General features: G+C 44.3%; 2 protein-coding genes across 8 annotated transcripts in view; one reads left to right on the plus strand and one right to left on the minus strand.

Annotated features, from left to right (window-relative positions):
* Window positions 1-7,355, plus strand: part of unc5cb (unc-5 netrin receptor Cb) — a 175,141-nt gene extending 167,786 nt beyond the window's left edge. For all 3 annotated transcript variants that reach the window (XM_029708988.1, XM_029708989.1, XM_029708990.1), the window contains 5 exons: window positions 4,075-4,308; window positions 4,927-5,076; window positions 5,157-5,321; window positions 5,998-6,176; window positions 6,453-7,355. In XM_029708988.1, coding sequence (XP_029564848.1) covers window positions 4,075-4,308; window positions 4,927-5,076; window positions 5,157-5,321; window positions 5,998-6,176; window positions 6,453-6,612 — 888 coding nt within the window. In that variant the 3' untranslated portion in view covers window positions 6,613-7,355. The remainder of the gene's footprint in view (window positions 1-4,074; window positions 4,309-4,926; window positions 5,077-5,156; window positions 5,322-5,997; window positions 6,177-6,452) is intronic.
* A 2,505-nt stretch (window positions 7,356-9,860) lies between these two features.
* bmpr1bb (bone morphogenetic protein receptor, type IBb) overlaps window positions 9,861-14,795 on the minus strand; it is a 111,448-nt gene continuing 106,513 nt past the window's right edge. For all 5 annotated transcript variants that reach the window (XM_029708992.1, XM_029708991.1, XM_029708994.1 and 2 more), the window contains 2 exons: window positions 11,612-11,742; window positions 9,861-11,499 (listed from right to left, as the gene is read on the minus strand). In XM_029708992.1, coding sequence (XP_029564852.1) covers window positions 11,374-11,499; window positions 11,612-11,742 — 257 coding nt within the window. In that variant the 3' untranslated portion in view covers window positions 9,861-11,373. The remainder of the gene's footprint in view (window positions 11,500-11,611; window positions 11,743-14,795) is intronic.

Raw genomic sequence — 14,795 nt, forward strand, 5'->3', positions numbered from 1 at the left:
ACCCGGAGTAGCCTACCCGGAGTAGCCTACCCGACATGAGTGAAACTAACCAGTGTTCTCATATGGATTACATGTATTTTTTCTCTTGCCCCTATTCCTGCTCATTTGATAATGGGCCATTCTAAATTGAAACAAATGTTACATATTCAATTGAGAATAGTCTGATGGGTGAAAATACAGTATGATCACTTGATGAGAGAAGATCGTGTGCAGCCTGAGGCAAGGAACAGAGCACAAGCTTTTTTTGCAACTTCCTCAAACCATCAATAGCCAATAGTCGCATAATGCAGCTCATTTACACTATATATACAAAAGTATGAGGACACCCCTTCAAATTAGTGGATTCGGCTATTTCAGCCACACCCGTTGCTGACAGGAGTATAAAATGTAACACATAGCCATGCAATTTCCATGGACAAACATTGTCAGTTGAATGGCCTCACTGAAGAGCTTAGTGACTTTCAACATGGTACTGTCATAGGATTCCACCATTCCAAGTCAGTTCGTCAAATATCTGCCCTGCTAGAGCTGACCCTGTCAACTGTAAGTGTTGTTATTATGAAGTGGAAATGTCTAGGAGCAACAACGGCTCAGCCACGAAGTGGTAGGCCACACAAGCTCACAAAATGGGACTGCTGAGTGCTGTAGCGCGTAGCACGTAAAAATCGTCTGTCTTTGGTTGCAACACTCTTTACCGAGTTCCAAACTGCCTCTGGATGCAACGTCAGCACAAGAACTGTTCGTCGGGAGCATCATGAAATGGGTTTCCATGGCCGAGCAGCCTCACACAAGCCTAAGATCACTATGCGCATTGCTCGCCGCCATTGGACTCTGGAGCAGTGGAAACGCGCTTTCTGGAGTGATGAATCACGCTTTACCATCTGGCAGTCCGACGGACGAATCTGGGTTTGGTGGATGCCAGGAGAACTCTACCTGCCAGAATGCATAGTTCCAACTGTACATTTTGGTGGAGGAGGAATAATGGTCTGGGGCTGTTTTTCATGGTTCGGGCTAGTCCCCTTAGTTCCAGTGAAGGAACATCTTAATACTACAGCATACAATGGCATTGTAGACAATTCTGTGCTTCCAACTTTGTGACAATAGTTTGGGGAAGGACCTTTCCTATTGCAGCATTACAATGGCCCTGTGCACAAAGTGAGGTCCATACAGAAATGGTTTGTTGAGATCGGTGTGGAAGAACTTGACTGGCCTACACAGAGCCCTGACCTCAACCCCATCAAACACCTTTGGGAGGAATTGGCATGCCGACTGCAAGCCAGGCATCAGTGCCAGGCATTGGGCGATGCCAGGCAGCCAGGTATCGCCCAACATCAGTGCCCAACCTCACTAACGCTCTTGTGGCTGACTGGAAGCAAGTCCCTGCAGCAATGTTCCAACATCTAGTGGAAAGCCGTCACATCAGAGCAGAGGCTGTTATAGCAGCAAAGTGGGACTAACTCCATATTAATGCCCATGATTTTGGAAAGAGATGTTTGACAAGCAGGAAGCAGGTGTCCACATACTTATGGTCCTGCAGTGTATCTTTTGATTTCTAAGGCATTCTATGGTTTGTAGGCTACCATTCACGACTAAAGTTGCCAATAGCTCTAAATCTAGCATATAGGACCTGTTTCAAATTATCACTTTTACACACAACATAGCCACTTCATATGCGCACTCTCGCGCCGAATGGGAAAAATGTCCTTTCTATTTTATTCAGCAAAATTCAATTACATTTTTCTTATTATAAAATCCTATAAAATAATGGCATATCTTGTCTGCTAAATGGTGCATGGCCAGATAACGTACAGTAGGCCAACTCATACGTTGTTATTCTGAAATGCATTTTCTTCATATCATAATGTTTCTTTAGACTCGCCTAAAATAGGATTTATTGTGATGGTGTATATTCAATTGATTTATTAGACCATTGTAAATGTAGATGTTCCTAAGGTGCGCATCAGCGGCTTGTATGTGGCCTGGAGGCCGGGAGATGCTTAACATGTTTATCTTATTCAGCAGTCAATTATGGTGAGACCGGCAGTCTTTTGCATGACAATAACGAGCTGACAAAATGTCGAGACCGCCACAGCCCTAGGTAGAACCCTTTTGGGTTCCATGTAGAACCCTCTGTGGAAAGGGTTCTACATGGAACACAGACGGGTTCTTCTACCTGGAACCAAAAGTGTTCTACCTGAAACCAAAAAGGGTTCTTCAAAGGGTTCTCCTATGGGAACAGCCAAAGATCCCTTTCAGGTTCTAGATAGCAACTTTTTTTTCTAAGAGTGTAGAATTCTAGATGCAACATTGGGTTTTAGACTAGTTCAGAGTTGTGTAAAAGTTTGTTGGAAGGAGAAACTAGACTCGTGTATATTTTTGACTGCCTAACCCATCTGCAGTCAGTGTGGGAGCGACTCAGAGGAAGATGAGGGTTTGATGTGGTAACGAAGAGACTGGTTTGAGGCAGTGGAGCCGTTTTTCAGCTGTTTGTTCTACTGCATCACCAACAGAAGATGTGCGTGCATGTCCTGTCGGTCTCAACACATTCATCACCATGTTACAGAGCCGGCACTGCCCATATCAACGTAGTGACGCCATATTGCATCAGCACAGTGAAATCTGATGATTATCAACTGAAGCCTACAGATTGTTCTAGGCCTTCAGAGAGAAGCTTTATTCGATGTGTCTTGGACTCTCTTTTCCAGCTCCGCAAAAGAAAATCAAAAAAAGACACCGTGGATAATAGACATGAGAATCTCCATGATGTTGATGTTACTACTGTAGGAGGTATGAACATTTGATGAGGAAGTCATCTGTAATATACATACAGTGTTTAATGTGGGCTACGTAGCGTGTGACTATGACGGATTGCCTCTGGGCAGCCAATAAACCAAGATTGCGGCATGAAAGCATTTTAACAGAGAAATAACTATTGATTATATCTCAGCCTGTCAGCCACGTGGATGGTAATATCCGTAGGTGATGCCTGGCTGCTTTATATCAGCTGAGCTGAGGCCAACCACACACATACTGGAGGACTGGCGATATATTGCTTTTGCTATGACATGCGCTGTCAGAATGGTAGCTCTCCCTTCTATTCTCCCCATAGAGAGAGGCAGTTAGACAGACATAGGGAGAGAGATTCAGCGACTGGCTCTTATATTACCGTCGTACAATGTGAATAATCAGACGTCTCAGTGATGTGTCCAGCACAGTGAGCTGGGTAAATGGGTGCTTGCTTGCTTGTGTGTGTGTGTGTGTGTGTGTGTGTGTGTGTGTGTGTGTGTGTGTGTGTGTGTGTGTGTGTGTGTGTGTGTGTGTGTGTGTGTGTGTGTGTGTGTGTGTGTGTGTGTGTGTGTGTGTGTGTGTGTGTGTGTGTGTGTGTGTGTGTGTGTGTGTGTGTGTGCAGAGTGTAATGAGTAACATGTGTAAGTCTCTCCTCACAAAGAGAATTTCAGCACGTGTGTGCGAGGCCTTAGCCCAGTTTTCCACTGTATTGTAATCATCCCCCTAGTGAGGAACACTCATACTGTCCCCCAGGATCAGTTAAAGAGCCTAATGACCAGCTATAATACTGCTGTTAAATGCCCTGGCTCCAAATAAAAAAACTCTCTTACACACACACAGTCTCACACACACAGTCACACACACACACGGTCACACACACACTATGATGGTGTCATTCCTCTTCTCGCTGTCTGTCTCACATAATGGGTTGAATGGATGCCAGGCAGTGTGCTGCTCATAGGAGCGTCAGGATTACAGAACTCAGCATGCCTCTTGACCCAGTTAGACCCAGACACCAACAATGAAACAGGAATATGCTCTCACATGATCCAGCGTTGTCACTGGGGGGGAACTAGGAGAGGGCCATTATGCTATAACCTCGTACATGGTGGTCTGTTGTTAGATATTAAACATTTAGACGTATGTAGGGACTAGGCAGGCACATGTATACATTTACATGGATACCTTAACCACACACACTCTCACACTCACCCTCCCTCCCACTCTCTCTCTCTCTCTCTCTCTCTCTCTCTCTCTCTCTCTCTCTCTCTCTCTCTCTCTATCTAGGAGGTAGTGGTGGTAGGAGAGGAGAACTTCACCACTCCCTGTTACATCCAGATGGATGAGGAGGCGTGTCACATCCTGACAGAGACCCTAGGGACCTACTGCCTGGTGGGCCAGTCCTGCAGCGCGGCCACCACCAAGCGGCTCAAGTTGGCCATCTTCGGTCCTGTCACTTGCCCTGCTCTGGAGTACCACATTAGAGTCTACTGCCTGGACGACACACAGGACTCACTCAAAGTAAGAACAACTGTGTGTGTGTGTGTGGGGGGGGGGGGGCTGTCTGCATGTGTGTGTGTGGCAGGGTGATGGTGTGTGTGTGTGTGTGTGTGTGTGTGTGTGTGTGTGTGTGTGTGTGTGTGTGTGTATGAATGTGTGGTGGGGGGAGGGCGTGTGTGTGTGTCTGTGTGTGTGTGTGGTGGAGGGAGGGCGTGTGTGTGTGGGGTGTGGGGTGTGGGGAGGGTGTGTGTGTGTATAGGAGTAGCCAGCAGATGCATTATAAGGGGAGATGAGCACATGCATTTAAATATAATCTCCATCATCAAGCTGCTCCCAGAGAAATGATGCCGTGCCTCACAGATATGTCCTCCCCATCACAACACATTAGAATACCTCTATCCACCTACACTGTAGAAAGATAAGGTCTCATTATTACTTCTGGGAGGAGAATAGGACCTGGTTATTTAGTTTGGGATGCGGGGTAATGAGAATTGGGAATGATCATGTTGAATGTAGAAGTGAATGTCAAAGGTTGTGAATGTTTCTAGATGGATTATATCCCATAATTCTCTGCTTCAAACAGCGTGGATAGAGTGGTTGTCTCATGCCTTAACCCCGTGTGTCTCTGTGTTATTATAGGAGGTCCTACAGATGGAGAAGCAGATGGGAGGGAAACTGCTGGACGAACCAAAGACCCTCAACTTCAAGGACAGCACCCACAACCTGCGACTGTCCATCCACGACGTCCCACACACACTGTGGAAGAGCAAGCTACTAGCCAAGTACCAGGTACGCACAGCAAACACGGAATGTAAAGACACACACGCACCCTTGGTGCCAGTATTAACCCCCACCCCCTCTCTCCCCAGGAGTTGTCGTTCCAGCAGGTGTGGTCTGGGTCCCAGAGGAACCTCCACTGTACCTTCACCCTGGAGAGGTTCTGTCCCAGCACCGTAGACCTGGTCTGTAAACTGTGTGTCCGACAGGTGGAGGGGGAAGGACAGATCTTCCAGCTGGACACCACCCTCTCAGAGGTAAGGAGATATTAGAGTGTCCAGCTGGAGTACATACGTATAGTGTACTAATAAACATTTACATGCTGAACCATGCATACATCCTCAGACAAATCAGACTAACTTGATTTAGTCGGACTTACTGCTAACTTGAATTGAGGCTGCTGTTATATCGTACATCCCTGTCTTTTTCCATGTCTTTGTCCCTCCTGGGTATTGAGTTTAGCCTTCTGTCAGTGAACTAATTTACTCAGACAGTGAGCCTTGAGCCTGCTGCACAGACAGCCCTCTCGTTGAGAGCTTGTCTGTTATGAGAGTTACAAGCATTACTGGTTTTATATTTCATAGCTCCATACAGAGCACAGATCTAAGGGAATAATCACAAAGAGAATGGTGGAGTAGGAGAATATTGGAGCAGAGATGGGACAGGGAACATTGGATAGAATGCTTTGTGTAACTTGCCCTGGCCCTGGCCTTAGTACTGTAGACACTCGTCTCTGTCTGTCTGGGGCTTTCTGTCTGGGGCTTTCTATCTGACTAGATGCTAGCAGCTGGCTAGACAATTTTATGAAGACATGCACCAATTCGAATGAGAACTAAACTTGGAACCCTAACTCCAACAATCAGCTCCCAAAGAATAATTTCAGTCAATTCAAATAGTTGAACTGACATCAGTCTCTCTCTCTTGCATCTCCAGGACACCCAGAGCATCGACACGTCTCTGCTAGACCCAGCCAGTAACATCACCACCTTGGTGGGGCCCAATGCCTTCCGCATCCCCCTCTCCATCAGACAGAAGCTCTGTGGCAGCCTGGACGCTCCACAGACTAGAGGCAACGACTGGAGGATGCTGGCACACAAACTCAACCTGGACAGGTAGTGATGGGACTGGATGATCTGTGTGTGTGTGTGTGTGTGTGTGTGTGTGTGTGTGTGTGTGTGTGTGTGTGTGTGTGTGTGTGTGTGTGTGTGTGTGTGTGTGTGTGTGTGTGTGTGTGTGTGTGTGTGTGTGTGTGTGTGTGTGTGTGTGTGTGTGTGTGTGTGGGTGGTACTGTCCAGTGTTACTGAAGCTTGGGCATCTCTTTTCTCTCTTTCACTCTTTCGCTCTCTCTCTCTCTCTCTCTCTCTCTCTCTCCCCCCTCCCCACATCAGGTATCTGAACTACTTTGCCACTAAGTCCAGTCCTACTGGGGTGATTTTAGACCTGTGGGAGGCACAACACTTCCCCGACGGGAACCTTAGCCGCCTAGCTGCCGTGCTGGAGGAGATGGGTCGCCATGAGAACCTCGTGCCCATGGCAACGGACCACTGACACCTGTCCATCAAAGAACAGGAAATTCCAGGGAGGAGTGAGAGATGAGTCAGGGAGAGAAGGAGAGAGCGTAAGAGCGGCAATCTGTTAGCTGACATGCAGGACAGGCAGAGGCGACATTTTTTCAATCAGGGAACACACAGACATAGTGCCACACACACACACGTACATACTTATCATTGCCATGCTCCACTTACAGTATATTGGAAATAACATTTTGACAAAGGAAAGAGAAAGTTAGTCAGCTCTGTTTGTTCTCTCCCTGGTACAGTTTCCTTTACCGTGATACAGTTTCCTAGGAAACGCTTGATAGTGCTGTCCATATAGTGGATGTGGTGACATACTGGCTCAGAGCATAGGACCATGGGAAGGAAGGGGTGGGGCGGGGAAGGCCCTCCCACTCCACCTGCCCCCATGGCTCCCCATGGTAACCCCTGTAAACGACATTAATGTTGAATGACTCATCAATATTTCTGATGAAAGAACTTGTTTCAGTGACTATATAGGTCTGTATTTAATAACACATCCATTTATACACAAATATCTCTCCTTTTGTATTTTATGCAGCCTAATATTGAGTTTTCCAGTGTGTTCTTTTCCCCTGCTTTCGTTGCACAGTCCTTTGTTTTCATTGTGCCATAGTGCTGCCTAGTGGATTCTCTTAGTAATGACACCTACTGTACAGTCACTGATACAAAGACAATAGCGCAACCTGTACATAAACAAAACATTGAAAACTGTAACCTTTTACAGTGTAAGACTGTCATTATTAATATTAGCTGTTATCATTCATGTTGTGTATTATTATATTGTTTTACAATTATTATTTGTTACTTTTTATTCTGCAATTATTTACAATTTGCATATTTAGTTTGAAACGATTATATTTGGGTTTATATTGCGCTATCAAGGGTTTGCTTGTTAGGCCATGAAACCCACGATGCTGATACAAGGAACTGTCTGAGAGGTCAGTGAGAGGTCAGTCAAGTCATCTCTCACTCACAGCATGCCAGTCAGCATAGTCAGAGAGGAAGAGGCGAAGCGAGAGGGTCCACTCCTGTCAAAATCTGTCCACACGGGAATACAGCGGTAAGCAGACCGCCTACCTTCCCGCCTTTGGGACAACGACTCCCATTGTTAGGGTGGAGACATGAGCATCTCGTCATTATATACAGATCTCTGGCATAGTGGAACATCGCAATCTGCTCTCATCATGTACGGTCTCCTGATGATGACCTTGTCCAAATGAGACAGAACCAGGGTGGAGGAAGAGATGGGAGTCTGTCTTCCAAGGTGGAAGATGTGTCGTTTGTTGATAGACAGACGGTATATTTTTTTAGGACTGATGCAGCCTGATATGATTGCCTTTTACCAAATAATTGATATTGATGTAAAATTCCACGCTAATGTTCTCTTTCATGAAGTCTGAATACCTGTAATCTGATTGTTTCATATGAGCAGATTACTAAATGACAACATACACTGAGTATACCAAACATTATGAACACCTTCCTAATATTGAGTTACACCCCCTTTTGCCACCCCCTTTTGCCCTCAGAACAGCCTCAATTCGTTGGGACATGAACTCTACAAGCTGTCGAAAGCGTTCCACAGGGATGCTGGCCCATGTTGATTCCTATGCTTCCCACAGTTGTGTCAAATTGACTGGATGTCCTTTGGGTGGTGGACCATTCTTGGTACACACGGGAAACTGTTTAGCATGAAAAACCCAGCAGCATTGCAGTTCTTGACACAAACCGGTACGCCTGGCACCTACTACCATACCCCGTTCAAAGGCACTTACATATTTTGTCTTGCCCATTCACCCTCAGAATGGAACACATACACAATCTATGTCTCAGTTATCTCAAGCCTTAAAAATCCTTCTTTCACCTGTCTCTTCCACTTCATCTACACTGACTGAAGTGGATTTACACCCTTCGGAGCCTGGTTCCTCTCTAGGTTTCTTCTTAGGCTCCTACCTTTCTAGGGAGTTTTTCCTAGCCACCGTGCTTCTACACCTGCATTGCTTGCAGTTTGGGGTTTTAGGCTGGGTTTCTGTACAGCACTTTGTGACATCGGCTGATGTAAAAAAAGGGCTTTATAAATACATTTGATTGATTGATTTAACAAGTGACATCAATAAGGGATCATAGCTTTCACCTGGATGCCCCTGGTCAATCTATGTCTTGGAAAGAGCATGTTCTTAATGTTTTGTAGACTCAGTGTACACTAACAGTTACTGTTGACTTTCAGTGGGGGGAATGGAAATAGGTGAACTCGTGAACTTTGACAGATTATCAAATTATTTATCTTGCAGTTGGGAAAGCATTAAGTATAAGGATTTTATGATAGCATATTTGTATTATATGATAGCATATTTGTATGTGTATAATAACTGAAGATAACTGTCCAACATTCCTTGAAAAGAAGCAGCGCTGACAATAGTCGTTTGATTCGTTTTGGTTAAAAAAAAAATATTGACAGTTGTGTGAGCATTTTCCTAAAGCCGTCTATGCAAACTTTGCATCCTTTATAAAAAAAAAATAATGTATGTACTGAAAAGTGCTAGCCGTTGCATTCCATCGTTCTCCTGAGGCTTCATGGGTAATATTGTATGTATAGTGAGAATGTGGCCAATTCTGTTCAGGCATTCATCATGTTACTTGCAAATGCTTGCATTTCCTCTGTTAAGTTCCTGTACAAAGTGTAAGAAAGAATTTTTAAAACTAATAATAAATTATATTTATATGCAACACTGAATGCAGAATCCGACTCTTCTTTTCCACTTCCTGGTGGCTTTCTCCGTTCAATCTGTATTGCTGAAGCATTACAGATTGTGTGATAGAAATGTGAAGGTAATTTCCGATTGAGAGGACATGCAGCGTTTACCGTGAACGCAGTCTCCGCTAACGCGGGAACATTGCCTTTAAATTTAAACTAGGTTGTAACTCTGAACTTCCGCGATGTGGATTGAATAGAGCCCTAACACGAGCTACCACAACCTTAACCCTAGCTGCATGTCCCCAGATCAACCCCAAACCTAGCCATAACCCACTTTTTGGTTAATCTTACTTGAATCTATTTATCCTGGTTTTCTCTTTGGATTCACAAGGTGCTGGTGCTAGCTCTCCCTTTGACCCAAGGTGTAGGATTTCCTTTAGGATTCCTGTACGATTTTTCTGACGTTTTCCTGTGTATGTGTATGTTCGTGCGTGATTAAAATAATCTAAAAAAGAGAGACGATATGGAGACTGACAGCATTTTATTAGGGAATGTTCTCCTGGTCCACACACTCTCTTATACACATATATACAGATTAAATAAGGCACACGCCATAGTGGACACTCAGCGAGTTATTCTGTACACAAGTCATAGGCAAACAACCAAAACATATTTAACATTATTATTAAGTCCATCATTATCAATACATTTCAACATTGTTATTTACAATTCAATTCTGTGAGGGGGAGAAAACGAGAATATTATAGTAGCAAGACAACCATGAGTGAGGCCATCTTACTGGCATGACTCAGGTAGACTGATTAGGGCAATTCCACGTTAAGTAACTCAAGAGTTTTCACTTTCAAATGTATGTCAAACAACAAACACAAAGTCATTCTGTTACCAAATTTGGCCTCTGCACTGTTCCTCAAGTTAATGTGTTTTTGTTACATTTTAAGTGGAAGTTGTTCAAATTTGTCCTTTTGTTGTATGGTTTGTTTAACTTTGTAATCATTGGTTTTTGTTTGACATGCATTTGAAAGTAAAAAATCAGATTCTCAGCATCACTCTGTTACCATGGAATTGCCCAGTAACATCACTCCCATGCTTTTGAATTAACCATCAGCTTCATCAGAATCATAACATAATGATGCTCCTTTTCTCCTATCGTTAGTCCTTGATAAAGAGACATTTCAGGGGATTAAGAATGACTCCTTTGGATAGCCAAATGGCCCCAGGTCAATATTGAAGCAAAGTGTTTTCCTGTATGAATAGAACCAAATACTTGGGTTTCTAGGGCAGTGATGCTGCAAGAATAACTGAGTGATCCACTTCACTTCCAACAGTATGCAGAGCTTTCTTTACCGTTGCAAAACTTTGGGTTCAAAGATAAACAAATAGGGCCAGTTGCTACAGCACAACGGGGGAAAAAAACTAAGTCTTTATTTGAACTAGCCATCATAACCCTAGATAACGATGTCGTAAACATGGCATTAAGCTTCATGAACATTCTGACACGGGTTTTGAAGGGGTTACTGTGGCTCGTTGTAATAAAATGTTACCGCGAAAACAAAACAATACTGTTATATGGCTTTAGATGGACAGAGCAGGAACTCCTCTTTCTCGTCCCTCTCTTGGCCATGAGGGACGGACTGACTCCTCCTCTCCTGCAGAGGGTACTGTCTGTCCTTGTGTTTTCCCCTCACTCACATAGCCACTCCGCTTTCACAGAAAGCAATGCCAGACTAGACCAGACCGGCTCAAACCAGACTGGCCCAGAACAGAAACTGCCCACTGGGACTCTCTCTGTCTTGGCAGTGGCACGGGCAAGGAGAGAGCAGACCCTGAACCTGGGAAAACCCACTCTTTCCCTCTCACTCGCTCATTCCCTCTCTCTCTCTCTCATTCTTTCTCTCACTTTCAATCTCTCTATCTCCTGCCTTGCCCTCCTCCCATGGGCCTGGCAGAGTGGCCCTGGCAGAGTGGCCCTCTAGGGGATGAGTGTCTCTAGGTGGCGGCAGGAGGAGCAGCAGCGTGTCACAGTTTGATGTCCTGAGACTCAGACATCTTGGCCAGGGTCTTCTTCACTCTCAGAGCAGTGAGGCGAGATGCAGGGTTGTGGGCCCAGCACTCCGTCATCAGCTTCCCCATCTGTCTGAGACACTGAACACACATACCAAGGTCAGAAATCAACATGGACTCATCAAACACAGTAGCATACGTATGAGTATACTGAGGTCAAGCATATAACAGAATCACAAAGATTTTTCCGTACCTCATCACTGCTCCAGCGGTTGGCGAAGGAGGGTCTCTGTCTCTTGATGCACACCACCTCCCTCATGTCTTCATAGGAGGGGTCAGAGGACACCAGGTCATGGTAGGGCAGCTGGTACTCCTCTACGATGCCTACAGGACATGAGGCACACGGAGAGAGAGATGTTAGATCTTGACATTCATCACAAAGCCCACTGATATTGCAAACTACTTTAATGACTTTTTCATTGGCAAGATAAGCAAATTTAGGGAGGACATGCCAGCAACAAACGCTGACACTACACATCCAAGAATATCAGACCAAATTATGAAAGACAAGAATTGTACTTTTGAATTCTGTAAAGTCAGTGTGGAAGAGGTGAAAAAATTGTTGTCTATCAACAATGACAAGCCACCAGGGTCTGACAATCTAGATGAAAAATTACGACGATATTGCCACTCCAATGTGCCACATCTTCAATTTAAGCCCACTAGAGAGTGTGTGCCCTCAAGCCTGGAGGGAAGCTAAAGTCATTCCTCTACCCAAGAATATTAAAGCCCCCTTTACTGGCTCAAATAGCAGACCAATCAGCCTGTTACCAACCCTTAGTAAACTTCTGGAATAAATTGTTTGACCAGATACAATGCTATTTAAAGTAAACAAATTGACAACAGAATTTCAGCATGTTTATAGGGAAGGACACTCAACAAGCACAGCACTTACACAAATGACTGATGATTGGCTGAGAGAAATTGATGATAAAATGATTGTGGGGTCTTGTTAGACTTCAGTGCAGCTTTTGACATTATTGATCATAGTATGCTGCTGGAAAAACATATGTGTTATGGCTTTACACCCCCTACAATAATGTGGATAAAAAGTTACTTGTCTAACAGAACACAGAGGGTGTTCTTTAATGGAAGCCTATCAAATATAATCCAGTAAGAATCAGAAATTCCCCAGGATAGCTGTTTAGGCCCCTTGCTTTTTTAAAATTTTTACTAACGACATGCCACTGACTTTGAGTAAAGCCAGAGTTTCTATATATGCGGATGACTAAACGATATACACGTCAGCTACTACAGTCACTGAAATGACTGCAACACTCAACAAAGAGCTGCAGTTAGTTTCAGAGTGGGTGGCAAGGAATAAGTTAGCCCTAAATATTTCTAAAACTAAAAGCACTGTATTTGGAACAAAACACTCACCAAACCCTAAAGCTCAACTAAATCTTGTAATAAATAATGTGGAAATTGAGAAAGTTGACATGACTAAATTGCTTGGAGTAACACTAGATTGTAAACTGTCATGGTCAAAACATATTGATGCAGTAGTAGCAAAGATGGGGAGAAGTCTGTCTATAATAAAGCGATGCTCTTAACAACACTATCAACAAGGCAGGTCCTACAGGCCCTAGTTTTGTTGCACCTTGACTACTGTTCAGTCGTGTGTCAGGTGCCACAAAAAAGGACTTTCAGAACAGGGTAGCACGGCTGGCCCTTGGATGTACACAGAGAGCTAATATTAATAATATGCATGTCTATCTCTCCAGGCTGAAAGTGGAGGAGAGATTGACTTCATCACTACTTTTATTTATGAGAGGTATTGACATGTTGAATGTACCGAGTTGTCTGTCTAAACTACTGGCACACTGCTCGAACACCCATGCATACCCCACAAGACATGCCACAAGAGGTCTCTTCACAGTCCCCAAGTCCAGAACAGACTACGGGAGGCACACAGTACTACATAGAGCCATGACTACATGGAACTCTGTTCCACATCAAGTAACTGACGCAAGCAGTAAAATTAGATTAAAAAAAACAGATAAAAAAACACCTTATGGAACAGCGGGGACTGTGAAGGAACACAAACATTGGCACACACACACGCATGCGGATTTAGTACTGTAGATATGTGGGAGTGGTGGAGTAGGGTCCAGAGGGAACACAGTGTGTTGTGAAATCTGTGAATGTATTGTAATGTTCTAAAATTGTATACACTGCCTTAATTTTGCTGGACCCCAGGAAGACTGGCTGCTGCTTTGGCAGTAGTTAATGTGGATCCATAACTACTGTCATCCTAGCTGAGAGAGTAGTAAGACGATACACAGAGTGGAAGGGGGTAAGATAACTGAACAGTAGGGGTGTAACGGAATACGTATTTCTTTGGACCTCGGTTCGGTCCAAACTGTGAACCCGAATGAATACATACGAGTAGAAAAAAACCCATTTCAGGCTATTCCGTTAAAACAACTAGAGCCATGCTCATGTTGTAATCGAAATTTGAATATTAACTGCCGCACTTCAAATTATCCTTTTAGCCGTGTGTGGCACACGCGCTAGGAGATATCTAATCAACGGAAGACGGAATTAAAATGACGCAGTTAAAAGTTAACAGGGGAAGGATATGCTACAACAACCAAGAGCCAACAGGTAGGCTGCTACTTCATATTCTGAATGGAGTTGTTGTTATTTGTAACTGTCGGACAGGGGGAAAGCGCATGCAGCCTCAATTAGCCTCGCTAGCTAGCTTAGCTAACTAACTTCTCTCGGTTTGATGCAGTCAAGACAGGTACTACCAAAGACAGTATGACGATAGGCAGAAACTGCTTCTCCAATAGAAATTCCTGATCACACTTGTAGGCGATCTCATGACGACATTGGCTAGCTAAGCTCATGCGCAGAAACACGTCATCGGGTCTAACGGTCGTCATCGGGTCTAACATGTTCAACTACTTGACATTGGCTCAAATCTAGGTTGTGCCTTTAGATTTAGAGAAAATTAACATCTAAAGAATAATTTTTCCCTTTTGTCATTGACTTATCAAACCCCAAACCCCGGCCTGGTCTGCTTGGTCTGTTTCGCAAGCGTTGCCGGAAGTCTTGCAATGTTGCGCCTCTGAGGTTAGAAACTCTGTATACTACGTTGGATGATAAATAACCTAGCTATGGCAAGCTAGGAGTTTACTAGCGTGAGTCGGCTTGGTTGGTTGCCTTATCTCTCAGTCTCTTCCTCCATCCTGCTTGCTCCCTGTGTCACTCGCTCACAGTACACACACCGTATAGCCCCTCAATCTCCTCTCCCTCGCGTTTTATCAGCTTTAGTTAATAAAGTAGCTTAACAATTTACTTTTCTGCTGCTTCCCTCACTCGGATCGGACCGGGTCTGCATCCAACAAGGTCTATACGGAACGGGTTTAGCT

This window comes from Salmo trutta, chromosome 23 (assembly GCF_901001165.1).
Source record: "Salmo trutta chromosome 23, fSalTru1.1, whole genome shotgun sequence".
In the NCBI taxonomy this organism is placed as follows: domain Eukaryota; kingdom Metazoa; phylum Chordata; class Actinopteri; order Salmoniformes; family Salmonidae; genus Salmo; species Salmo trutta.